General features: G+C 35.6%; 1 protein-coding gene across 1 annotated transcript in view; it reads right to left on the bottom strand.

Moving 5' to 3' along the window:
- Positions 1-15,128: 15,128 nt before the first annotated feature.
- LOC134244491 (Fanconi anemia group I protein-like) overlaps positions 15,129-27,733 on the bottom strand; it is a 30,051-nt gene continuing 17,446 nt past the window's right edge. Inside the window, 24 exon segments of the mRNA XM_062726756.1 lie at positions 15,129-15,381; positions 15,529-15,696; positions 15,804-15,899; positions 16,303-16,389; positions 16,942-17,058; positions 17,482-17,666; positions 18,033-18,189; positions 18,337-18,464; positions 18,555-18,723; positions 18,880-18,941; positions 19,897-20,060; positions 20,364-20,543; positions 20,898-20,971; positions 20,973-21,078; positions 21,269-21,390; positions 21,659-21,841; positions 22,407-22,508; positions 22,594-22,662; positions 22,785-22,907; positions 23,626-23,740; positions 23,829-24,030; positions 26,438-26,525; positions 26,881-27,052; positions 27,390-27,526. Of these exon segments, the coding sequence (XP_062582740.1) occupies positions 15,262-15,381; positions 15,529-15,696; positions 15,804-15,899; positions 16,303-16,389; positions 16,942-17,058; positions 17,482-17,666; positions 18,033-18,189; positions 18,337-18,464; positions 18,555-18,723; positions 18,880-18,941; positions 19,897-20,060; positions 20,364-20,543; positions 20,898-20,971; positions 20,973-21,078; positions 21,269-21,390; positions 21,659-21,841; positions 22,407-22,508; positions 22,594-22,662; positions 22,785-22,907; positions 23,626-23,740; positions 23,829-24,030; positions 26,438-26,525; positions 26,881-27,052; positions 27,390-27,526 (3,126 nt within the window). The 3' untranslated portion in view covers positions 15,129-15,261.

Genomic DNA, 27,733 nt, shown 5'->3' with positions numbered 1-27,733 from the left:
ATATCGTATCAACCTAAAAATGGAAATAACCGTTGTAATTAACGATACGTTGTCGATATACCTGGTATTCAACTGTCGTGTTGAAGTCCACAGCAGATGTTTCTTTTTACGCATCTTTTTAATATCAACTTCAGAGAAGCTGTGTACAATCAGATTTTTTTAAACAAATTAAATAATTTTGTAATGTACGAGTTTCATTTTTATTGAAAAAAAAAACTGTCAATGCTATCAAAAAGTCTGGACTTTTAAAAGTTAGTATTAAAGACAAGCGCTAGTACAATTTTACATGAAAAAAAAAGTATTCACAAATGAAGAACAGAATTATTATAAAAGATCGGGTTCCGACATAATATAGTGCAAAGAACTCAGGTTTTTACAGGTGAGCAAAAAGGTTCATACGAACAAATCTGATAATTTTTATAGATTTCTACTCACCATATTTTGTATAAAACCTTTATGACAATCATAAATAATACTAATAATCTTCATGTACTGTAATTCTCTGGTATTAACCATGTTTAGAAAAAACCTTTTTACAACACAAATAAAATGTTATGAAAATGTTTTGTGCTACCTGGCAACCTGAGCCGCTTATAAGATAAACATTCTAGAAAGGCACATTCTCCGCCATCAACAAGATTATATACAAATGGCATCAAACCTAGGAAAAATGCTTAACATTACCATCATACAAAGAGGGTTTTCTCCACAAACTGTCTCAAAAGAACAGGGAACTTATTCTTCCAAAAAAGAAAAAAAAAAGAAAAAGAAATGTTCATGCATTTTCATGCTGTGACAGATAGTGGAAAACTCGAAGAGTGTCGGAAGAGCTCTGAACAACCCATAAGTTATTATCCTTATCAACGCTTACATCTTGGGGAGCTGGTATGTCTATCGTTTTGATGATGGTGATGAATTGCCCGTTTATGTCTATGATATGAATCGTTCGTTCATACTTATCACATACAATGATGTGTCCCATGGCATCAGTGCAGAGTCCCAAAGGCGAAAATCTGTTCGCGAACAATTGCAACCGCCATGCTGAGGACTGTCCATAATAGGAGAAGAGACGGATGCCTGTCTTATCCACCACTACTACAGCCCCACATTTATCAGATACACAGATGTCTCCATTGATATTTTCAGCTATATAATGTGGAGAAGTATAAAGGGGCAACTTCAAATTATCAAACTGAATGCTCTGCGTTGTCTTTCCATCATCACTGATTCGCACAATTTTCGACTCCTTGGACGTTTTCAGTCCAACGAGAAGGTCATCGGTGAGTCTTGAAGCGCAGATGGCACCTGGACTCCATGGCTGTGTTTCAACAAAGAGATTTACGTCAGCGTATTTCAGATTCATTATACAATTATTTTTAGAATCTGTATAAAAGACTTCCCCACTATTTGCGATTGCCAGTCGTTCAGCATGATCAACTTTAGAGTTGTCATTTACTAGCAATTGTCTATCAAGCCGTACAAGCATGCTTTCCGATTTTTTTATCCAAACAATGCTTTGAAAAACATCTATGCTGTCACAAAATTGTAAACCATGAATGTAGAAAGTTGCTTTCGGTTGTATCGCTATCTTTACGATACTTTCTTCTTTGGAATTCTGTACACTAGTAGTTTTATCAACCTCTCGAACCTTTCCTGTGTGTCGAGAACTTGAGACAAAACTCAATAGCCTGAAGACATCCTCATAGAAAATATGTCTTTCGTTTACACTAGGGGGAGAGAATAGAGAAATGGCTGGCAAGTCTTTTATCTTTTCTGACTGGATTTTACTATGATACTCAAGCAGACCAGCGAATTCTTTAGAGTACAGCCTTTTCTCATACTCGCTAGAAATTCCATTCAGATATGTAATGAAACAGGATAATTCGCATTTTTGCGAGCTCAATGTTTCCAAAAACCATTCCTCTTTAGATTTCAATTCCTCTAATCTTTTTTTAATTGCAATGTCTAAAAACTTTTTGATAAGTCCTGCCTCAGCTTTTACTTTCTCTTCGAACATAGAGGTACGGGTTTCCGATTTTTGAATATCAGAGTCAATGTCTTCACATAACAACAGACATTTAGCTAAAAGGTTTTCTCTAATGTTATTCAAGTTCACGAAGCTGCTTCCTCGTGTCCTTTCATAAACCGAATGAGAATCTTCGAAGGTATGTCCTCTGTGTTTGGCATCTGTGACACATCTGATGCAAACGGGCACCTTGCAGTCTTCACACCAAGCGTTGTAATTCTGAGATGGATGAAACTGACAGGCCTCTTCTGCATGATCTATCTTTAAATATTCCCCATATGATACAATTATATGCGTCTCTGTTCTTTGATCAAGTTGATGTTCCTTCTTGCATTTCTCGCAAAGAGGTAAACCGCACGACCTACAGCAAAACTCGGCATTGCTTTTGCAACGCAAACACTCTACAAAATGTTGGGCGAAAGAAACATCTGTGTCTGATGTCATTTTATCTTCGTGACTGATCTTGCAATTCTGACAAAGGGGTAGATGACATGTTTCACATTTATAATCTGTATGTGCTTTGCAGATAAAGCATTTAAAGTCATTTATGGTTGTATGTGCAACCAAACGTTCACCGTGTGGGTCTTGGACTTTACAGTTATAACAGATTGGCATTCGGCATGATTTGCAAGAAAAATCGGCTTTCTTTTTACATAGACAGCATTCACTAATAATCTGTGAATTTTTCACGTCTGATCTCTCTCCCTTACCATTCGCTTTGCATTCTTCACACAAGGGAAGAAGACAAGTTTCACAACAAGATTCTGCTTTGGTATGACATGCAGAACATTGGGTGCTGGTGTCTGAAAGAAGAAATAAAGATTGTTACTATCAATTATATTTAAACTTTGCTCCATATTTGAATTAATTCATTTGAATACTTACTTGAGTTGTTTACACTGTGTTGTAAGCTGTCCACCGTTAGAGCGACATGTTTAGACACGATAATCTTGAGGGTACCTCTGGATGAATGAAGAATTCTTCTGACCTCATCCTTTGTAATATTCTCGACATCTGTGTCATTGATCTGCAAACAAATCATTTATTTGGCGATCTTGATACCATTCATAGTTGCTGACAATAAATTGTAGCAAATACGTAAATTTCAGGAGACTACTTGTAACAGACTATATCCTCATCTATCACTCTTTTTTAACAATTGTATCACCCCTGTCACTGTCCTTCATTCCCTTATACTTTCTTGTCTCTTACTGCCTTGTTGACCCCAGTGTTGATATATCAATATTTGGACCTATTTTTACCTTCAGGATCCTATCACCCACGGCCAGCCTCCCGTCCTCCTCAGCTGTGCCTCCCTTATAGGATCTGTGTGATAAATATTCCATTGTTAATTGACGGGATGTGTTCTAAATGCGTTGAAGTCCTCCTGCCACCTCTATCCCTAAGTTTACGGAGGACAATTTAATGTAAAATATTTCTCAATTTTTATTTTTCATTTTGTTTTAATGTTGAAGTTCGTGTCATCAAAAAAGAGAGAAATGGATGTAATATCTATGCCTTAAAAAATTACCTTTCTTTTCTGTGTTTATATCAAGAATGTGTGGTTTCTCCATATAATTTTCCAAAAAGCTGTGAAGAAACAAAATTATTTATTATGCTATTTATTATTATTAATGAATGACACATTTTTAAAATATTGTTATAGGGATCAAGGGTATGGCTATGTCAAGAAGGTCAAAGAGTAGGAAAATTTTAATTATTTATATTAAACTATAATTTTGAAAAAAGGATTGCTTTCTTGTTAAATGGAAGTAAGGAAATATGGGGGATAGGGGTAATATCATTTGCTACCAGTCCCTAGACCATAAACACAAATGTCAGCTAAGATTTTAAAATCTTGAAACTGTTAAGTATTAAAACAATGAGACCTTCTTTGTATCATTTAAGTTAAAGAGAGAAAAACTATAATCTAGTATTTCATTTTCCATAGATATTCATTAATGTTAAAGAGAGAAAAACTATAATCTAGTACATGTATTTCTTTTCAAAAGATATTCGAGTATTCGTTATCCTGGTTGCATGTCACACCTTTTTCTACCTCAAACCCTCCTTATATTTTAAGGTATATTTTGCTTGTACTTGAAACATTAGCAAAAAAATATAAACTTTTATTTTCACAATTGAGACAAACTGGAAGTACATTGTAATTTATTTTTCTTTTGTAATATGCGAAGGTTGTCCGGTAAAATCGTGGACAAAGCGGGTTTTTTTTGAAAAATAATGGGCACACGTAGCTGAAATTTTCAGTATTTTAATGTTCATTTTTCATTGAAGTGTATCATAACTTATCATAAAATATACTTGAAAATAAGGATCTTATTATGCCTTAAACAAGTGGCACAGGGTACGGTCCTAACCTGCACGATGAAAAACGAAGGTTTTATTAGAGAGTACATGGGTATATTGATTAGAAATAAAATATTTAAATAGATAAGATGGGTTAAGAATTATCCTTATTCCATTCCACAACTTATTTTGTCGTCTTTTTAAAAATTTCAAGGCATTTGGTCAATTTTTGGCAGTTTCCTGAGCAAATCTTCAAACATGGGAAAGTGATAAACACAACACATGAAAAATAGTGACGTTGTGGCAACGCACTTTGAAAAAATTTTTCAAAGTGCGTTAAAATTGGGATAAAATTAACGCACATTGAAAACAAAATTTCCAGAGTGTTAAATTCACACACTCAACGCACTTTGAAAAATATTTTCAAAGTGCGTTAAGAGTGTACATCAATATTTTTTACCATGGGGACATTTAACGCACTTTGAAAAAATATGTATAAAACAAAAAATTATATACTTATATTTTAGTAATTGAGAAAATCAATTCGTAATAATTATATCTTTCGAAAAACTTTTAATTCATACGTACTCATTTAACTTCATTGAGAACAAAGAGATGACGAGTAGAAGGTCTCGCAGCCCAACTCTTTTTTTTTCTTATACATGTATTGTACATAGCCGTCGGTAGCAAATTAAAAGAGGACCGCCCCCCCCCCCCCCACCCCAAGCCCCAATTTTCAATCCCTATATTATACATATCATTGATCATTGGCCTAAGCCCCCCCCCCCCCCCCTTCCCGATACTGCTGCCTATGCTACACTCAAATATATGTACATGTACGTATTTGCATAGCTGGTATAACGTTGAAAACTTTCAATAAATTTTAGTTTATATATGATGCATGCAAACTGGAAAAAAAAATAAGGACATTAAAACATTTAAGAGAGAAAGGATTTTCAAAGTCTGGAAAAATCAAAATCGCTCTCTTTCACATCCCGAAGTGCCCTCATCACCGAAGAGTTATCAAACAGGTTCAATTATTCATCATAACTAAGATTTGCAAAAATATTGACCAAGCAATATACATTTTTTCAAAGTGCGTTAATATGGTCAACATTAACGCACTTTGAAAAGAAATTTTATTTTTTCAAAGTGCGTTAATTTGGTCCCAACGCACTTTGAAATTTTTTTTTCAAAGTGCGTAATTTTTCAAAGTGCGTTGTAACACACGTTTGATGACGTTACGGCGCACCGGAGAGCAGTTTAGTTTGATGTACATGGTGTAATAACAACTTAAGAGACTTTAAATGACTACAAAAGAGAAAAAATCACAAAAATCTTAAGTATAGAAATAAAATGGGAGTTTTCTCAGTGAAGTATTTCTTGATCGAGTCCCCTGGTAGTACAAAACATACGGACAAACTGATATTATAATAGCAAAAGACGCTGTCCATTGTTGACCGTCAATATAAAATTGTCTAAAGTCGACTGATGTTGGGAATATTATTCGCAACTTACTAATAAATCCTCAGAAGATCGCACCTTTGTGCCAGATTGGTTCCTCAGCTGTTTATGGAGACAAAAGTATATGCATCCGTGAAATTACTTAACTTAAGTGGGACTTATCCAACTTCATGTTTGGCACAAAGATTAAACGTGACGCTGTTTTAGACACTTTGAAGTTATATCATCCAAGGCGATACAATACATAAAATAAAATCTCATAATTTGTTTATTTATTCACATATATAGATTCTATTTGAAATTTGGTATATTTATTCAGAAAATATGTACTAAGGAGTAGTGAAAATTTCCGAACGCAGTGATGATTATTATTCACGCTGAGACAATTTTACTTGTCCACGATTTTACCGGACAACCTTTACATGTGCAATAAAGGTTAAAAAAAAAATGATTTTGCAGTGAAGGATCGACCGATTTTAGTCATATTTTGACTTTAATGGGTGTGAAGGACGTAAATACATGTTGATTGATTTTCTAATATAAAATAGTTTCCCTGATATTCACAGATCAAAAGTATCTTATAAGTATAAAGTCTTTTGGAACTTTCAGCATCAGAATTATGCATTTGAATTAGTTTTTACCTAATATTTATGATACTGTTTACAAAAAATGTACAATATTTTTATGCTAACATAGGCTTCTGTTTATTTATGTCTACCATCTTAAATGATATGGCGACCTTTACGTTTTTCGCAATAATTGGTAAATTTAAACATTATAAATGAAAATAAATTCAATTTTTGTACTTTGAACCGTTAAATTTGTGAGGGTTGAAAAACCTTAAGGAAGTAAAGTATACAATCAAGTATTGTGCCTTTTTATCGTACAATCAACATCAAGCATTGAATTCTTTCTTGTAGTCGCCGGTGTCGTATATCAGGCCAACAAAATGAATACCGCGCGTTTGAGAGGTATAATGATTTGTCAACACAACTAGGTTCCTTCATCCAAAAAAAGAGGATTCCATAGTTCTATTTACATTCTCTATATATTTTCTTCAGATGTGTTAATTTCTTTCAACTGTATCTTTTCAGAACTGGTGTGGTTAACAGATGTAATATAGCTGTTTTGATGTTTAAGCTATATCATTAATTGCGAGGGGCAATGACATTAATTTTATACGTTAAATTGTTATATTCTGTATTAACTATAATTGTTTTTACTACAATAGACACGAATATCTTTTATTTTCCTTGTTTAATAAAAGTTAAAGTAGTTCTACCAGGTCTCTGTTTCTACATAGTGTATATTCTATACCGCACGGATACAAGTCTTCGTGTGTATGTTGTAGGAGATTGTAAAAGAACAAGATGCATTGTGTTTGCAAAACACTGATGCCCCCTATGACAGCTTATGGCGAAGATTAAAGTTTCTCAAATATGTCAAACTTCACAAAGTTAAGGTCAACATGAATATGCCTGTCAAATATGAAAGCCTAAGCATCAAACGTTCAGAAGTTATGCCAAAGTAAGAGGTTTTATGCTACTGCATGGATTGATAGATCCGGGGTGTATATTGTTTTTGTCCTGTCTGCCTGTTTTAGCTGTTTGTCTGTCTGTTTTCAACTTTTACCTTCGCAATAACTTTTGAACCATAAGATATTAGAGACTTCATTTTTGGTATGCGTACTCCACTATTTAAATTCAAACAAATGACACCAAGGTCAATGACTTTGTGACCTTGACTGTGACCTATATGCTATAAATAGCTTTTTCAAGCTTTCGCCATAACTTTTGAACCATAAGAGACAAAGACTTCATATTACGTATGCATACTCCACTAATAAAGTTCTTCAAATGACACCAAGGTCAATGACCTTGTGACCTTGACTGTGACCTACATGTTAAAAAAGCTTTTTAGAACTTTCACCACAAATTTTGAACCACATGAGATAGACTTCATATATGGTATGCATATTTCACTACTTTTCAAGTTTTTTTCAAATGACATCAAGATCAAGGACCTTGTGACCTTAACCTATATGCTGAAAATAGCTTTTTTGAACTTTGTTGTCGCCTTGTGCATAGTTTTCACAAACACATTTATAAACTCCAGAATCTTCGATCACAAGGGCAAAAAAAAATTAAACTGAATGTAAATATAGTCAATATACAAGGTTTTCTGGGAGAGACGCTGGATCTACCATATCAAGCAAACAGCATCAATATTAATCCTTTTATTTAAAACAAAAAAAAAATTTTGTTGAAAATAGTTCCCTTATTTCCTACTTATTTTTATTTTTTATTTTTTTTGGGGGGGGGGGGGGGGGAGGGGCTTTTTCTTATTTGAGAACGTTGCTGTTCAATATCATACTAAACTTAAAAGATTCAAATTCTCTTACCTGTTCTACGTAGACTGAATGGAGCTCTCCACCCTCCGCCATTTTGTAGTTTGCTGCGGTTTAAAATTTACCTTGTAATGATTTTATGCATAATACCTTTTGTCTGATGCAGTCATGTGCAGTGTCTTTTAAATGGCTCAACTACGGCGCAGAAAAAATAACTATACATCTACACAAAATGTTCCCTGGTGAAAAAGCAAACGTAAGAGCAGGCAAGGCCATTGATCAGGTGTTGCCAAAAATAGTCAATCTTGAAGAACACTTGTGCGTTGTTGCAATGTGATTGGATGAAAGTCAAGACAAATTGTTGAAATTTCGTCCCTGTCTGGATTCTGATGGATACTAAACATATCCCTTTCTAAGCCGCCGTGTTTATTAGTACCAAAATTTATTTTTTAAAATCTACAGGCACGTAGCAACGGGGGTGGGGCTTTTTCTCCCAACATGACCTAAACTGTAGTAAATGTTCATTGAAAATCTGGTTGCCCCCCCCCCCCCCAACTTTTTTTAATACAAGGAAAATGTAGTTGGTACTGAAAAAAGTTGGCACCTAAACCCACCCCCGACGAAATAGGATTTTCGACTTCGGGAAATTTCCTTTTTTATTTACTTGTCATCTTTTTCAGGTAAGTAAAAAAAAAATTCTCTGGCTGGCCTCCCACTTTCACGTGGCTGTTCTATATGAGAGAGAAAAAAAATTTGCTATGATAATCAAGCATGCTACGGCATTTTGGTAAATGCTTACTCTTCCATGGCACCTGATCCCACCTCTGATTTTTTACAGATGTTTAGCTCTGCTCCTGATTTGTATTGTTTGAACGGACTTGTGAGCTTGAATATTATTCATAATCTACATATTTCTTCAAATCACCTCAGATGAAGATATGAAGACGTTTTCTCATTTATCGACATAGGGGCTTGTCAATGGGAAATCAGTCGCAACAACAAAGCAATATTGACGGAGACGTGTCCCTGATGGCAGAAAAACGGGCATTTTATCAAGTGCCGTTTTCTTAAAATGGTTAAAGAACATTGAGAATTCGGGAAAGTATCAACAGTGTACTAGGCAGATCCTAAACATTTTCAACAAACATCAAACACGAAAGCTATTGCACACTAGGAAATTGTTGGAAATTCAATAAAAGACGCATTCATAAAATTGTTACGGAGGGAGGGGGGTTGGATTTTATGAACCTGGTAGATAAATTTTTTTATTTTTTTTTTTATCAAAGTGTGATTAAACATGAAAGCTGTACTTTTTAAAATCTTTTAGCTCACCAAACTAAATATTTAACCTTCTTTGCTGTCTTTCCACTATATATAATGTTATATCTTTGTTTTTCACGAACTCATGTTGCTTGAAACACAACAGTGATTTTCCATATAATTCTGCAATAGGATTGCAATATGAGGAAAATTAAATAGAACTGCAACATTTGTAAAAATAAAAAAAAACTAGATGCTGTCATGAGACAGTAATACCCGCACTATGGTGTTTGCCTCTAAATATACACTCATTCATATTGGACTTTCCAAGGAAGAAGTCAAAATAATTCTATAATTATCACCGTACATGTATTCGTCAAATTGAACATAAAATTTTCAGATGACCATATCAACTCTGAGCCTCACATATGTATTTTAAAATACTTAATTCATAACCAGTCTGAAATAACAGAATTTAATTAATGATTGAAGTAAATTACTTAATTAGATTCAAATAAATAATTTCCCCATAATTTGGAACTTTTTAAATTTACTTTCTCAACGACATAAAATATTATTTTAGTACAAAGCGTTTTTGATGAATTTATCAAAATGTGCAAACTGATTTAAGTATTTGGTCGGGAAAAAAACCCATTGAAAATACAACCCGATTAATTTGTCAATGCCTATGACCATATCAACTCTGAGCCTCACATATGTATTTTAAAATACTTAATTCATAACCAGTCTGAAATAACAGAATTTAATTAATGATTGAAGTAAATTACTTAATTAGATTCAAATAAATAATTTCCCCATAATTTGGAACTTTTTAAATTTACTTTCTCAACGACATAAAATATTATTTTAGTACAAAGCGTTTTTGATGAATTTATCAAAATGTGCAAACTGATTTAAGTATTTGGTCGGGAAAAAAACCCATTGAAAATACAACCCGATTAATTTGTCAATGCCTATCTCTCCCCCCCCCCCCCCACACACACACACACACTCTCCCTCTCTCTCACTGTCACATTTTTTAAAAAAACATAGTTTAGTTTATTATGATAGTTTGAAATTTGTTCTTGTACTAAACAGTTTTATTTTCTACATTCACATTGGGTTTGCGTCACCCATTATCATATTTATAGATATCACCTCTCGGCACACCTCGGCCAATTCATACTGGCAAAGGAATCAGCAAAGGTTTGTCGAATGAGATTATTTAGCACATGTATGCTGACGATGCAGTGTGGTCAGTTAAAATCATTTGTGTTTTAATTGGATTATATGGATTATATTTCATGAATTCGTTGTCACGACCTATGACATTCGGTAAGTACAAGATTTAGCATAGATTGCATAAAAATAAATAAATGCAAATGGTTAGGTTGAAGTTCAAAAAGGGTCAACATGGTCAAAGATCATCGCATGCCACAGTCGACAAATTTCACATTGTCAAGTTATCTCCCGTTGCGGACATTCAGTATATAACAGACGCAGATCCAGAATTTTTTTTTTTTCAGAAAGGGGGGGGGGTGTCACACCTCAGTCAAAAAAATCAGCCCAAGATTTCCTGAGATGGAAATAAAAAATAATAATAAAAACAATGATGGTGGAGTCCCTGTTTTCTAAGGGGGAGGATGTCCAAAGTCATTTTTATTCTCTACAGTACATATATAGTCTTATTTAAATAACTGCTAATTCCAGGGGGGGGGGGGGGGCTGATCTCCAAGCCACTGACTCCCTGTACCTGAAATGACAATTGATCTTATGACTCCATAATAGTAGAAAATTTTTTCAATTGACTATTTATACATATTTTGTTTCCTATGTTTATGTATTTTTGTCTGTCCACGGAAACTTTAACCTTGCCCATATTTTTTAAGTGGATTGGGCTATACACATGGCTTGAATATTTCATAGGTAAATTTCTTTTGGCAAAACCTTTTAATGGGTACCACCAATTTTGACCTCTTGATCTCTTGACCTTGGATTTTGACCCAATTTTACAAGAAAAATACCTTGAACTTGGCGTAAGTTTTGAACAGGTGGTGCTAGGACTTTCATGCTCTTACATGTGTAATCATTGTGAACTTTCAACAGGTATAATTATTTTTGACCTAGACCTTAGAGTTGAATCCAATTTAACTTTAACCTTGGCAATAACTTTTGAACAGGTGAGGAAGTTCTAGGGATTTCTCTCTTTTTTCACATGTGTATTCCTTGTGACAAGACTTTCCCTTTGATACCAACAATTTAGACCCTTTGACCTTGACCTTGGAGTTTGACTTACATTTGAGAAACTTCAACCTTTGCCAAAAGCTGCCATAACAGTTGCTGTCACAACAAACAAACAAATTACTAAAAAAAAACACAGAATACATGTACATATTTTATATTCAACAGATATACATCTGGTCATATCTCTAGTTCTCCCTTGAATGAGACATGGTGATATAAATTTTAAGAAATAATTATAAGAGTTGAAAAGGTTGTGCATATTGAAATATACTAAGCTCTGCGGATGAATTAGATATACCAGTTTAGCTTTATTTTGCTACCCAAAGCACCTTGATTAACTATTTATAAGCATACTGTTTTCTGAAATGTACTGATTTCTGTTGTCCATCTGTTTATCTGCAAACTTTTCACATTAACTTCTTAAGAACCACTAGGCTAATTTCAACCAATTTACATTTAAATATGCAGGGTACTTTTTAAGCGCCCGGATCGATAGATCCCGGGCGTATATTGTTTTTGTCCTGTCTGTTTGTCTGTTTGTCAACTTTAACCTTGGCCATAACTTTTGAACAATAAGGGATAGAGACTTCATATTTGGTAAGCATACTCCACTAATAAAAACCTTTCAAATGACTTCAAGGTCAATGACCTTGTGACCTTGACTAAGACTTATATGCTAAAAATAGCTTTTTCCACTGTTTGTCATAACTTTTGAACCATAGGAGATAGGGACTTCATATTTGGTATGCATACTCCACTAATAGAGTCCTTTCAAATGACATCAAGGTCAATGATCTTGTGACCTTGACTGTGACCTATATGCTAAAAATAGCTTTTTACACTTTTTGCCATAACTTTTGAACCATCAGAGATAAGGACTTCATATTTGGTATGCATACTCCACCGATTAAGTTCTTTCAAATGACACCATGGTCAATGACTTTGTGACCTTGACTGTGACCTATATTCTAAAAATAGCTTTTTCCACTTTGTCATAACTTTTGAACCATAGGAGATAGGGACTTCATATTTGGTATGCATACTCCACCGATAAAGTCCTTTCAAACGACGGCAAGGTCAATGATCTTGTGACCTTGACTGTGACGGATATGCTAAAAATAGCTCTTTACACTTTTTGCCACAACTTTTGAACCATGGGAGATAGGGACTTCATATTTAGTACGCATACTCCACTGATTAAGTTCTTTCGAATGACACCATGGTCAATGACCTTGTGACCTTGACTGTGATCAATATGCTAAAAGAAGATTTTTTTAACTTTGTTGCCGCCGGGCGCGTAGTGTTTCACAAACACATCTTGTTCCAACATAAATCTTCTTCTCAAGAACAGCAAAGACATTTATTGTCCCCATTTTTGCTAAAGGTAGGGTACATTAAATCTCATTTGTTTGTCAATCTGCCTATCTGTCACAATAAATTTAACCTTGGTCATCATGGTCGTATATTTTGAATGAGAAGAGATAGGACTTTTATATTAAATATGTGTATTAGTATTAAATGGGACAATACCATTCTACATACAATATGATTTTCATTACCCATGATCTTGAAGTTTGACCTAATTTCCTTAAAAAAATTAATTGCTTTGAATTGATCATTTTGAAAGATAAATGAAAGGGCATTCATATTACCTGTGATAAGACCTTCCAAAATGTATCATGACTTTTTGACTCTGTGACCTTGACCTTGAAGTTTAACTTAGTTTTCATTAATGTTGTATTTCCTTTTCATTGAGAAGAGATTTGACTTTCACATTTCAAGTGAACATTACCCATAACAAGAGGCTCCCAACATGCTATGATTTTTTACCCCTTGACCTTGATGTTTTAACAAAATTTCAAAAGAGTGAACTCTCCCAAAAGATGATAAGACCACTGTTTAAAACAAAAAAGGAGTTTAGGGAAGACTGGGCTTTTTCCATAAAAAACGTCATTTTTCAACCCTCATTTGACCCCCCGGGCAAAATCAAAATTCCGAAACCTAACTGCACATCTACATGACCCAACCAACCATCTCCCAAAGATGATTAGGATGCTGAATAAAATGTAAGAGGAGTTCAGGGAAGATGGGGCTTTTTCCATAAAAAACATCATTTTTCGACCCTTATTTGACCCCCCAGGGCAAAATCAAAATTCCAAAACCTTACTGTACATCTACATGACCCCACCAACAATCCCCCAAAAGCTGGTTAGGCTACTGAGTAAAATGTAGAAGGAGTTCAGAGAAGATGGGGCTTTTTGGACAAAAAGCGTCATTTTTCGACCCCCATTTGACCCCCTGGGGCAAAATCGAAATTCCGAAAGCTTACTGCACATCTACATGACCCCACCAACCATCTCCCAAAAGCTGGTTAGGCTACTGAGTAAAATGTAGAAAGAGTTCAGGGAAGACGGGGCTTTTTGGACAAAAAACGTCATTTTTCGACCCCCATTTGACCCCCAGGGGCAAAATCGAAATTCCAAAACCTTACTGCACATCTACATGACCCCACCAACCATCTCCCAAAAGCTGGTTAAGCTACTGAGTAAAATGTAAGAGGAGTTCAGGGAAGACGGAGCTTTTTGCTTAAAAAACGTCGTTTTTCCAACCCCATTTGACCCCCTGGGGCAAAATCAAAATTCCGAAAGCTTACTGCACATCTACATGACCCCACCAACCATCTACCAAAAGATGATTAGGCTACTGAGTAAAATGTAAGAGGAGTTCAGGGAAGACGGAGCTTTTTGCTTAAAAAACGTCATTTTTCGACCCCCATTTGACCCCCTGGGGCAAAATCAAAATTCCGAAAGCTTACTGCACATCTACATGACCCCACCAACCATCTCCCAAAAGCTGGTTAGGCTACTGAATAAAATGTAGAAGGAGTTCAGGGAAGACGGGGCTTTTTGGACAAAAAACGTCATTTTTCGACCCCCATTTGACCCCCTGGGGCAAAATCAAAATTCCGAAAGCTTACTGCAAATCTACATGACCCCACCAACCATCTCCCAAAAGCTGGTTAGGCTACTGAGTAAAATGTAGAAGGTGTTCAGGGAAGACGGAGCTTTTTGGACAAAAAACGTCATTTTTCGACCCCCATTTGACCCCCCGGGGCAAAATCGAAATTCCAAAACCTTACTGCACATCTACATGACCCCACCAACCATCTCCCAAAAGCTGGTTAGGCTACTGAGTAAAATGTAAGAGGAGTTCAGGGAAGACGAAACTTTTTGCTTAAAAAACGTCATTTTTCGACCCCCATTTGACCCCCTGGGGCAAAATCGAAATTCCGAAAGCTTACTGCACATCTACATGACCCCACAAACCATCTCCCAAAAGATGATTAAGCTACTGTGTAAAATGTAGGAGGAGTTCAGGGAAGAAAAGTGTGACAGACGGACGGACGGACGGACGGACGGACGGACATGAGTAACAACAATATACCCGAACTTTCTTTAGAAAGTGCGGGTATAATTAAAATTCATTTACAAGTATTTAATTGTAAATGTTTATACAGATACATAAGTCTAAAATATTTGGCACATATCTACCTAACAAATAAGCCTTAACAAATCAGAGGATTAACAAAGTCTGCTAAAAAAGATAAGAAGTTTTACACTTTGCCAGCTCTAGACTTTTTTCCGAGTTTGGATTTCTTTGCAGGTGGTGGATCAAGGGGCTCTGGGGGGCGTGTGTTGGTTGGAGCGGTGTTTTCTTGCTGTTCAGAACTGTTCTGAAAAATACAAATGATCAAATAAATTAGGCAGTCTGATGGATACTACAAGAAGTTACTCTTTACAAAGATGTCCTTCAAAAATAACCTTAGGTCAGAAAGTGGTCAAGAACCGGATGAGAAAGTGAGGGGGGCGGGGCAGCATACCTCTTCATTTTCCTGATCCTCCTCATTTTGATTGTTTTCCTCTTCCTCCTCCTCCTCCTCTGATGATTCCTGTGAGTCCGAGTCGTTCTCCATCACGGCCTGAATCGTGGCCACATTGATTCGGAAATCTCGAGACGTGCTCATCTTCATGTGCTCCATCAGGTTCACCTTCAAATTACATAGCAAAAACATTTTAGTTATTTATATGGTTTAATTTACAGAACAATGTTGGATGTGTATCTAAGTTATTAAAACCTGGAGGGTTGATGTAGTACCTTGGACTTTTTGGACAGCTGAATCAGGAACTTTTCAAATGTTTCAATGGAGAAAATGAGGTTTGGAATGAGTCTGGATTCCTTCAGCACCCGTGCCTGAGTAAGAAAAGATTTATATTACAAGTTACACCTAATACAATGCTCAAAGAACAGAGAAAATCATACACTGTCAGGAAACTCATGAGAAGACAGCTCACACTAAAATTATATTTCTGACGAAGAAACATGTGATTTAAAAGGGATTTAACTTTAAGTTATTTCATATATACTTCCACATATCTAAGTAATGCAGTTTAAAAAAAATTCAATATTCTAAAAAAAATTCTTAATACCCCCTCAAACCCTCAAACAGTTTTCCCTACTAGATGATCAAAACTGGCAGGGGGTCATCACTTAATTCATGCATGTAACATTATGTCAACAAATACTCATATACTAATATCCATGTAGACACCAGCATGCTGGCATTTAGTCTGCACTATAATACAATCTGTCCAACCTTTCCAGCATTAAGAGCCGCAGCCTGCTTCTTCTTGTCCTTTTTCCCTTTGTCCACATTCTGCTGAACCTGCTCACTTTCTGTTTGCTACAAAATATAGATAGTAGGTTATTGTTATAGTGTAACACATTTTTAAATTTTGAAAAGGGCACCCTTGCTCATCATAAAAGATTTCAAAGCATTGATTTATTTACAGTTAGGTCACGGTTACATGGTCAGGGTCATATAAAAATCCATTTTGAAATTCCATGGTTCCTCTTTTGCAAAATAATGACCTAGGTACAATATTACTGGACAATCAGAGAGACAGATAAACATGTATATTATCTCTTACAGACCTGTTTACCCATATCGTCGTCTCTCAGTATTCTATGGTCTTTAACATTTTATAATACCACAGCATTTTCGCAACCAGACATCACTTAAGTGTTTGAAATTTTTCTCTTTTTTACTGATTAAAAGTGTCAGATCATACCAAAAACTAACTGCTAAATTCTTAACGAACGCATTTCAGATTTCCGTAATTTAATAAAAGCAAAACGTGAGACGTATTTTAGACTAAAAATCTGTACAAAATACAGCAAAATCGTAAGAGTAAACAGGTCTGCTCTTCATAGCAGTCCTTAGTTAGATATATACCTGTATATATGTGATCATTGCGTAGCAATACTGTGTTAAGTGGGTTCCAATCAATTTGATGAGCTTCTCAAACCTGGATGACAAATGGCCAGCCTTTAGCTGATAGAGATTCAGATACTGAAAAATAACATAACAAAATCATCAGCAAACAGGATGGAGAGTCTCATACAGGTAGTTAATTAAGATACTCCAAGCATTTTCTTCCTATGCATCATGCCAATAAAAAGATAATGAAGGTACTTTGAAATATTTACTCATTAAAAATTTAAAATACAAACTCACATTTATGATAATGCTTATAAGATACATTAGAAATGTCTTTACACTAAACGTAGAATACAAAATGGAATATAGGTTCATTTAAACACTAATTAATGGGAGATGTTCAAAAATTCTGAGAAATATAAAATAATTTAAGGATTCTAACAAAACTCCTCTATCATTAAATAATGTAAGTGCACCTATAATTTCGGTTTACACCGTATTTGACTAGAAATTTCAAATTCGTGTTCAGATTTGAATACACAGAGAAGAACGTACATATTTGACCAGGATGGTTAGGGTCCCGTACAGCCTGGTGGCCTGTTTGACCATGTTCTCCATACATCCCCCCACAGGTACCGCGGCCTGGACAAGCTCATGGAACGCGGTGACCAGTATACCTAGTCTGGTACAGATACTTCTCTCATGGCCTTCCTTCTGGGTCAGGTCTACCTCTGCTTCATCTGGAACCACACAAACTTAATGTTAAAGGACTGATGAGAATAGTTAATCACTGGGTACATAGAAAATTATATGTAACATTTGGTGTCATTAATTTGGATTGATTAAACAAGCATTCCTTTTCAAGTACATGCATGGATTAAATTTAACATTGAGCAAGGTTGAGATTCAAATTTTTATGTAGAAATATTTACTTCTTTCAATATCCATTGACTTATTCACTTCCCCATCCCTCCCTAAATAAAATTGGAGGTTAAAAAATAGTTTTATACTTATTTGGTAACCATAAATGTACACATATTCTTCATATTTTGTGTAGTTTTCATTGATAGAATTCTCCTGATCCTATAATTATCACACACACTGACCGTTGGCCTGTCCAGTCTCCGCCCGGAGTCTGGCCACCACCCACTCTGTATCGTCCAGTTCCCTCTCTACCTGCTGTAAAACTAAATTCAGCAGGACCGGGGCCGCGGTTCTGTGTGTCACCAAGGAAAAGTGAGTCTTGTCCTCCACCTGGGTCTCCTACAACAAATAATTCTAGGGCTGGAATAGTCATATGGCAAAAAATTGTCTGAAACACTAAGCATGCTTTGTTCCACTGGCAATACGTTGTGGTTTTACAATAAACAAAGTCAGTTTTCTCAATGTTTCTACACACACAAAACACACCTGGTCTATATCCCCCAGCTGACTGTGTACATCCTGTGAAAGGTCGCGTAACAAGGGCGGACAACTCTTCACCTGCTGGGTGATGGCCAACAGCATGGAGAATAGGAGTTTACAGGTAGGGATGTCATCTGGAAAGAGAGTTGGTTCTTGTAAGTACATGTACATGTATAAACACACAATTAGGAAATGAGATCAATTTATGAGTACTACTGGCTCACCAATACTCTGCTCCGTACAGATTTTGTGAACCCAGTCCAAGACTTTCTCAAACTGGTTCCCCGAGCTGTACAGCTTTTTACACAGAATCTGTATAATTCCCAGCAATAACTGGACCTCCTTCATGTTCTTATCTTCACTGTCAGATTTCAAAATGTTCATGACCAGTCGCTGAAAAAAAAAAAAAAATAGAAATAAAACTTATTAGAAACAGCTAAGGGTAACAGAACATATACACGTGTGGTATTCATGCTAAATGTGAATTTCAGAAATAACTCATTTCAACAAATTAACTACAGGCCACACCATTACTGGCTGAAGTTTTACCTGGTACTTTTTAATATGACTGTAAATAACTTCCTGGACATCTTCTGACTCATCAGCGTCCACTACAAAATGCCATACACTCTGAAATACTCAAATTCTTCCTCGTAAACAGTTATATCATAAATCATAGTGTATGCCTTCACATTTTCTGATATGATGGAAAAATTACATTCAGTCAAGTTTAAAAGTATCTCCTTCACAAAAACAATACAGTTATGGACTTATTAAAATGGTAACACATTTAACATTTCAAATCACAAGGAATCATTCAAGAGAAGCAATGTGCATATATAGTCAAACCTCATTATCTCACACTCAAAATGACTGAGAAAATGTTTTTTGAGACATCTGAGAATTCAAGATATCAGGGGAAAATACTCAAAAATAAGTGGTTGGGACTTCAAAAATCACTTGGATATAACCATGGAATTCAAAATATCAGTGTTTGAGATACCAAAGTTCAACTGTATATTCTAATCTACATGTTTAATCTAGTTACCCATTTCACAGAGACAGTGACAGAATTGGTCAGTGTAGCATTGGGATATAACAGTCATTCTATAAATCATTTACCCATTTCACAGAGACAGTGACAGAACTGTTCGGTGTATCGCTGGGATATAACGGTCATTATATAAATCACTTACCCATTTCACAGAGACAGTGACAGAACTGCTCAGTGTATCGCTGGGATATAACGGTCATTATATAAATCACTTACCCATTTCACTGAGACAGTGACAGAACTGTTCCGTGTATCGCTGGGACATAACAGTCATTATATAAATCATTTACCCATTTCACAGAGACAGTGACAGAACTGTTCAGTGTATCGTTGGGATATAACGGTCATGATATAAATCATTTACCCATTTCACAGAGACAGTGACAGAACTGCTCGGTGTATCGCTGGGATATAATGGTCATTATATAAATCATTTACCCATTTCACAGAGACAGTGACAGAACTGTTTGGTGTATCGCTGGGATATAATGGTCATTATATAAATCATTTACCCATTTCACAGAGACAGTGACAGAACTGTTCGGTGTATCGCTGGGATATAACGGTCATTATCCCCACCAGCCCCTCTAGACACTGGCCACTGATGTATTTACTCCTGTCTCTCTTCCCCTCCTCCTCGGGCCGCTGATTTTCTGTGTAGTGGGTGATGAATATCCTGAAACAGAAGTACATCTTTGTTGATGTCTAAGTCAATGCAGCTTTATTCCCATGTAAAATGATTATATGGATAACAGATAGCATGGTAAGTTGAGAACAATTTGTTAACCTAACTTAAATTTAAGCATATGGAGTCCATTAATGGTAGACTAAATTACATGCTTGAAATGAAAAGCATAAAAAAAACCACTTTACACGTAATTTCCTAGTGTTTGATCAGAAAATTGTTTTTAACAATAGAAAAGTAAATCTACATATATGCGAGTCCCTCCCTAACATTTATGATTCTCTCATTTCTTACTTGGCCAGACAGATAAGATACTGGAGAATCTTGGTTTTATCCCCACCCTCTGCCCCATCACACACCCCCTTCTCCTGGACCTGATGTATTTTCTGTAGAGCCACATTGACAATATGTCTTCTGAAGTCCGTGTCATCTCTCAAGATCTTCAGATTTTCTGTCAAACTTGGTGCAGTTTCACTGAAATATTAAAGCCATAGAGTGATTTTTATACTGTTTTTATTTACTTCTGAAAATAATATAATGAACCTTACTGTAATAACTGTTAAACCTTATATTTACTCAGGTTAAAATTTTGAGGTTTGAGGAAAACTGCTGTTTCAAGGGAATTTATAATTTTGTAGTTAAAGAACTGCTGTGTAGCTTCACATTTAAAATTTTACAGATTTTTTTTTTTAGGATAAAAATTCATGGGTCTCTTCATACGATGAAAACAGCAAAAATTTAACCCTCACGATTATTACTATATTAGTGATTCACAATATTGTCTCAAACCAATATACCTGTTCAATAACATGGTTCTACCCTGCCTACCTAATGAGAGCCCTCAGGATCTCTGTGGTCCCCCTGATAGACAGGAGGCTGAGGGGGGTCTTATTTCCTGTGGGAGGTTTTCCCTTTCTTCCCAGCACCAGTAGCAGCTTTTTCTTTCAAAACTTCACTCAATTTCTTATAATTCTCAAACAAATGTAAAATCTGCTGCAAGCTTGACTCACTACAATTAAAGGGTTTTTCTTTAATTTTTGAAGCAAAACAGACATTTCTAGGATCATTTCATTAAAATCTTAATTTCTTCATTTTCAGATCAAGTTTTAAGAAAATTACACTCACTGAAATTTTTTTTTACATCTAACAAGGGACTCTAAAATTTTCTCTGTGTACAAGTTTTTGCTGTTTATAATTACCTGTATTGCCCAGTGTTGAATGTGTACTCCATCAAAGACTCATAAATCCCCAGAACTAGTATGGAGAATATGTTATTTTTGACCCCAACACTGTTAGCTAGAGAGTAGTCGGCAGATTTGTCCTATAAATTTAAAATATATTATTTTATTTTATCATGATAAAGATATAAAATATTTACATCTATATATTTTAAGTCTATTTAAACGATATAACATTTTAAAATCCCATTTTCCCCTGTAAATTTCACATTCCTGAATTAAGATGTATAATTCTTTTGAGTTTAAGATTCAAAATGCTTTAACCCATCTACTGATTTACATGTTGACAGACAGAACAGGGATCGTTCCGAGATATTTCTGTAATACTGATAATGTTTAACTAATGTTTACCAGTTCAAAGTCCTCCATCTCAGACTTAATCATTCGGGTGACGAGGGACTCCATCTTGTCCTCCAGTTCCTGTTGTGTGTGGTTCGAGTCCTCCATTACCGTGTCGTCATGGTCACCGCTCATCTGACGACGAATGTCACTGACCTTAATCAGGCAGAGCTGGATACAACAGATCAAGTGAGCCTGCAATGAGAGATAAACATAATAAATTAAAAGCATATCACATGAGAGCTTGAAGTAACATGTCCCATACCAGTATTACGTTTGAAAATTTTCTACAAGACAGGCAAACAAACATGAACTGATAACAAATTTTCTAGACTTGGAACAACTCAGATTGAAAACTATTTATAAATCAACCCTCCAGTTTTTCTCTGTAAGAACACAGCTCTCAATGTGGCTTAACTATAGAGGGAACCACAGACGGCTCAACCTCTACAGGAACCACCGAGACCCGCGACCCACAGAACCCTGAAAAACTGGGTCAACTGAGTAAGGAATCATCACTGTAGTTCTCAAGTCATGTAAATAATTCCTTAAATAAATGGAAAATAATATGTCTGTGCTTGTCAATTTCTTGATAAATCAACATTTAATAACCATAATGTTGAATGAGGTTAATTATGCTAAGATCTGGCAATGTTTATGCTTGAACTAAAATTTTCAAACCTTCTAATGCTAGATGTATATCAACAATAAATAAAGCATGCACAAGTTTTGATATATCTAAGCTAAGTTTTTAACTTACCAGCGGTTCAGCTAGATATATCTGATCTCCTTGAGCTGTGATGCAGAGATCCAGTTTAACAGGGGGGTTCACATCTTCTGTAGGCTCATAGTACTTCTTTAGCTGTGAAAAGATATTTTATACATTGAATTTATTGGGTTTTCATGATGATAACTTTTCACTTGTTATTTGATATACTGTGTATTACCTGACTCAGAAGAATTTCCAAAACTGATCCCATTATTTGAGTATTTTTACACAAAGCTTCATAGATTCCCTGTAAACACAAAGAAAAATAATTCGTTTAAAGTCAAGAAGACTTTTTTTAATTTGATCTAAACATGAGATTTTTCTAAGCTGTATATCAATCACTTGTTTTATACATTTAACCCTGCTTACCTGGTAGAACATGAGTCTAACATCAGCTTGTTGAGTGAGAACTCGACGGAGATTTCCCATGATTTCTAGACACAGCGCCTCATTACTGGCCGGATTGTACCGAGCATGGATGTCAGCTTGTACCTATAAACGTAAAAAAGAATAGAATACTATTTTAAAAATACTTCCTTGAAAATTAGTTGTCGTTATTGCATAGTAAACCTAAAAATATGCTTTTTAATTTTGGAGAGTTTTTTAACATATCAGTAACATTATTTGAACAATAATAACTGTACAAAGGCATGCGGAAAAACTAACCAAGTAACGTAATACTGTATCAACCATGCAAAACAACTAAAATTTTCTTCTTAAATTGGCTAAGCTTTCGGTAAGTATACTGACTATACTCATAAACATATTGAATAAGACAAAATTAATCTTGCAGGAAAAATGCAATAAAGTAATGTAAAATATGAGGTAAAATAAAGAGCACCATGCAAAATTAACTTAGCAGTTTGTAATGCAAATTATGTTAATAAATCATTATTTTCTAAATTATTAAACTAATATATTGAATCTAATTCTTCTACTCTACAGTAAAGGGAAAACAAAATGCTAATAAAATCAAAGGCCACACCTCAGATAGTTTCATGATTTTCTCCATCTAATAAAGTATCATAAATCCATGGAAAAATTGTGGCAATACAATCTGACGGTAAACATTTTTCTTTGAAAATATGAACTGAATTTCTTTTTATACTAGAACTTTAAAATTTATTATATAATCTAAATTTTTTTCTTTTTCTACTTTCCACTGTCAGTAAAACTGGTAAACATATGTAATTGGACAAAAGAAATTTACCTGACTTGAGGAGAATTGCTGACTAGCCTGACTGGAAGGCATTCCACCAAGAATACGGAAATTTTTCAGGAACATCAAGAATCCAAACACTCCTATCTTTCTAGAGTCTAACTGCCTGAAAATATTCTGTAGATCTTAGTACACATATTCATTTCAACATGCAAACACCTTCTTGCTTGGATGTATAAATTTTTGTGCACTACCTTGAGAACATGGCTTTCCTGAGGACGAGAATGAGCGAGTCTCTGAGTGACATACTGAGCTTCAGTAGGGGGTGGATGGCTTTCAGTAGTCCCTCGGCGGCGGTGGGGGTGAGGAAGGCCAGGTAGTCAAACGTCTCACGGACCTTACAGGAGGACTCAAGGAGCCTCTGGGGGGCTGACATCACTGTACTGGACAGCAGGTCTACAACAACAAGATCTCAGACTGATTCTACACCAGTGACAGGCTTCACATACTGAGCCAGAAGAAACATAGGTAATCAGAGATTACAGAGCTCACCTCAACGAATGTTGTCTTTAAGTAAGGCAAAGTCACACAATTAACCAACAAAAAGTATACATTCCAAACATGAAAATATTTTTAAAAGCAATTTTGATCTGATACTTTGAAATAGACCTACATAAAAAATTTAAACTACTTCTTCTTCATGAAAATGTAATGAAAATCCAGCATCTGAAGCAAATTTGAGAGTTTTCATCTCTTGATGCAGCATTTGTGCAAGTTTGGTTTATACAATGTTATATAAGCCTTATAGTTTTTGGTAATAGACCTGCAACCATAACTTTTACCTTGTCTATTATCTGAAAAATGTATGTCCAATTCAGCATCCGAAGCAAGTCCATTAGTGTGCATCCTTAGATGTATCATCCATTCAAGTTTGCTCATTATAGGGCTCATAGTTTATTGGAAATGAAACATGCATCAAAACTAACATTTTCACTCATCCACAAAAAGTAGGTCAGATTCAGCATCCGAAGCAAGCCTGGAAGTATGCATCCTTAGACGTATCATCTATGCAAGACTGGTCATTAAAGAACTCATAGTTCCTTGGAAATGAAACCTGCATCAAAAACTTTTAACTATTCACTCAACCGGAAAATGTAGGTCAGATTCAGCATCCGAAGCAAGCCCGGTAGTGTGCATTCTTAGATGTATCATCCATACAAGTTTGGTCAACATAGGGCTTAAAGTTACTTGCAAATGAAACCTGCACCAAAAACATTAACCTGTTCGCTCAACTGGAAAATGTAGGTCAGATTCAGCATCCGAAGCAAGCCCGGTAGTATGCATCCTTAGATGTATCATCCATGCAAGTTTGGTCAACATAGGGCTTATAGTTACTTGGAAATGAAACCTGCACCAAAAACTTTAACCTGTTCACTCAACTGGAAAATGTAGGTCAGATTCAGCATCCGAAGCAAGCCCGGTAGTATGCATCCTTAGATGTATCATCCATGCAAGTTTGGTCAACATAGGGCTTATAGTTACTTGGAAATGAAACCTGCACCAAAAACTTTAACCTGTTCACTCAACTGGAAAATGAAGGTCAGATTCAGCATCCGAAGCAAGCCCAGTAGTATGCATCCTTAGATGTATCATCCATGCAAGTTTGGTCAACATAGGGCTTATAGTTACTTGGAAATGAAACCTACACCAAAAACTTTAACCTGTTCACTCAACCGGAAAATGTAGGTCAGATTCAGCATCCGAAGCAAGCCCGGTAGTATGCATCCTTAGATGTATCATCCATGCAAGTTTGGTCAACATAGGGCTTATAGTTACTTGGAAATAAAACCTGCACCAAAAACTTTAACCTATTCACTCAACCGGAAAATGTAGGTCAGATTCAGCATCCGAAGCAAGCCCGGTAGTATGCATCCTTAGATGTATCATCCATGCAAGTTTGGTCAACATAGGGCTTATAGTTACTTGGAAATGAAACCTGCACCAAAAACTTTAACCTGTTCACTCAACTGGAAAATGTAGGTCAGATTCAGCATCCGAAGCAAGCCCGGTAGTATGCATCCTTAGATGTATCATCCATGCAAGTTTGGTCAACATAGGGCTTATAGTTACTTGGAAATGAAACCTGCACCAAAAACTTTAACCTGTTCACTCAACTGGAAAATGTAGGTCAGATTCAGCATCCGAAGCAAGCCCAGTAGTATGCATCCTTAGATGTATCATCCATGCAAGTTTGGTCAACATAGGGCTTATAGTTACTTGGAAATGAAACCTACACCAAAAACTTTAACCTGTTCACTCAACCGGAAAATGTAGGTCAGATTCAGCATCCGAAGCAAGCCCGGTAGTATGCATCCTTAGATGTATCATCCATGCAAGTTTGGTTAACATAGGGCTTATAGTTACTTGGAAATAAAACCTGCACCAAAAACTTTAACCTATTCACTCAACCGGAAAATGTAGGTTAGATTCAGCATCCCAAGCAAGCCCGGTAGTATGCATCCTTAGATGTATCATCCATGCAAGTTTGGTCAACATAGGGCTTATAGTTACTTGGAAATGAAACCCACACCAAAAACTGCACCAAAAATGTTAACCTGCTCCAAAAACATTAACCTGGTCATTCCTTTGCTGAAATTGCAGCATCTGAAACTTTGACTGGTACAATGAAACACACTAGAAACATCTTCCATGCATGTCTAATCAATATAGGACATAGAAGTACTTAAAAAGAAAACTGCTCAAAAAAACTTAACCTTAACCCGGGACGCCGACGCCGAGGGTATTACATAAGCTCCCCCAACTTCGTTGAGGTGAGCTAAAAATCGAAATGTTATAATTATACCTAAGTAATGGCTGACGGGTGATGTGGCCTTGGTAACAACCCTGTTGAAAATCTGCTCCAGAATTTCACCTCTGACCATGTCATGAGCCTAAAAAATAATTTGGAAAATCTTCAAAAATTATTCAATATTTTTTTGTTATAAACATTTTTTGCATTGTATCATCTATAAAACCCAAGGATTACCCTTATGATGTGATAACATCATACAATCATGCATGCAAGTTAAAACCAATTGTATACAGGGAATTTTCACTCTCGTTTTATTTTTGCACTTTTTTCCTGGCAAATTCAAAATGGGGCGAATACAAAGAATACAGTATTACGTCCTAAACAAAACTGTGAATGCGCAAATTCAAAACAAGGCATAGCGTGAAAGGGTAAAATAACATGGTGTAAAAATAAGCCTTATACAGTACTTTGTGAAGTGATAATGTCAATCTTACTTTGAATGTGTTGAGTAGGATCTTATTCCCCAGCTGACAAGCAGAGTGGGAAGGGCCGGTCTGTATACTCCCCGGCTCTACACGACCAAAGGCTCCCTTAGGACCATAGGCATCCATTAACCCAAACCCCAGCTGAACCAAACCCTGAATCACATGGTCCCAACCATGCTTGCTTAAATTGACAATAGTTAAAAGATCAGTTCAATCATAGACAACTTTTTTTTTTGTTTTTAATAGCATAGACCACTACATTGATTTCATTTTGTAGCAGAGTATAATAATGGATGATCAACTCAGAAAATGCAAACAAACAAAAACAAAACCAAAAGAAAAGATCAGTAGAGTTCATTAAAAGCTGTTGAACTTCTATACTTTTTATTATAATTAGATAGACAAAGCACATGTATAAAGCCACAAGTTCCCATAGTCACTTAGTATCTAGTTCTTCTCTGTTTTGTATTGTGAACAACAGTTCATACTCCTGTACTTGACAAGTACATAGTACTCACCTGTTTTGTATTGTAGACAGAACATACTCCTGTACGTGACATGTATCAGGGACAATCTCTCGTACCCAGCTGGACTGCTTCTGTTTCTCACTGTCTTTAAAACTCTTGATAATTGTAGCTTTAAGTAAATCAAATGTCTGGAAAAAGATCATTAAAAACACAATTTTTAACAATCTGGTGAGGATTTCAAAAATTGATGAAAAAAGTGTTTATTTTTTTATTTTTCTGCAAGAAATTATGTCAGTTAGAGCGGAGTAAAATGCAACATCTATTAAATGGAAATTAATGAAGCAAATTTAAACACACCCCCCCAAAAAAAGGCCCATGGGCCAAAATGCTAAACT

The sequence above is a fragment of the Saccostrea cucullata genome, unplaced genomic scaffold (genome assembly GCF_032062105.1).
Source record: "Saccostrea cucullata isolate Sc308-1 unplaced genomic scaffold, CSIRO_AGI_Scuc_v1 ctg6559, whole genome shotgun sequence".
In the NCBI taxonomy this organism is placed as follows: Eukaryota; Metazoa; Mollusca; class Bivalvia; order Ostreida; family Ostreidae; genus Saccostrea; species Saccostrea cuccullata.
The sequence above is the reverse complement of the archived record's forward strand: the minus strand, read 5'-3'. Positions and strand labels throughout refer to the sequence as shown.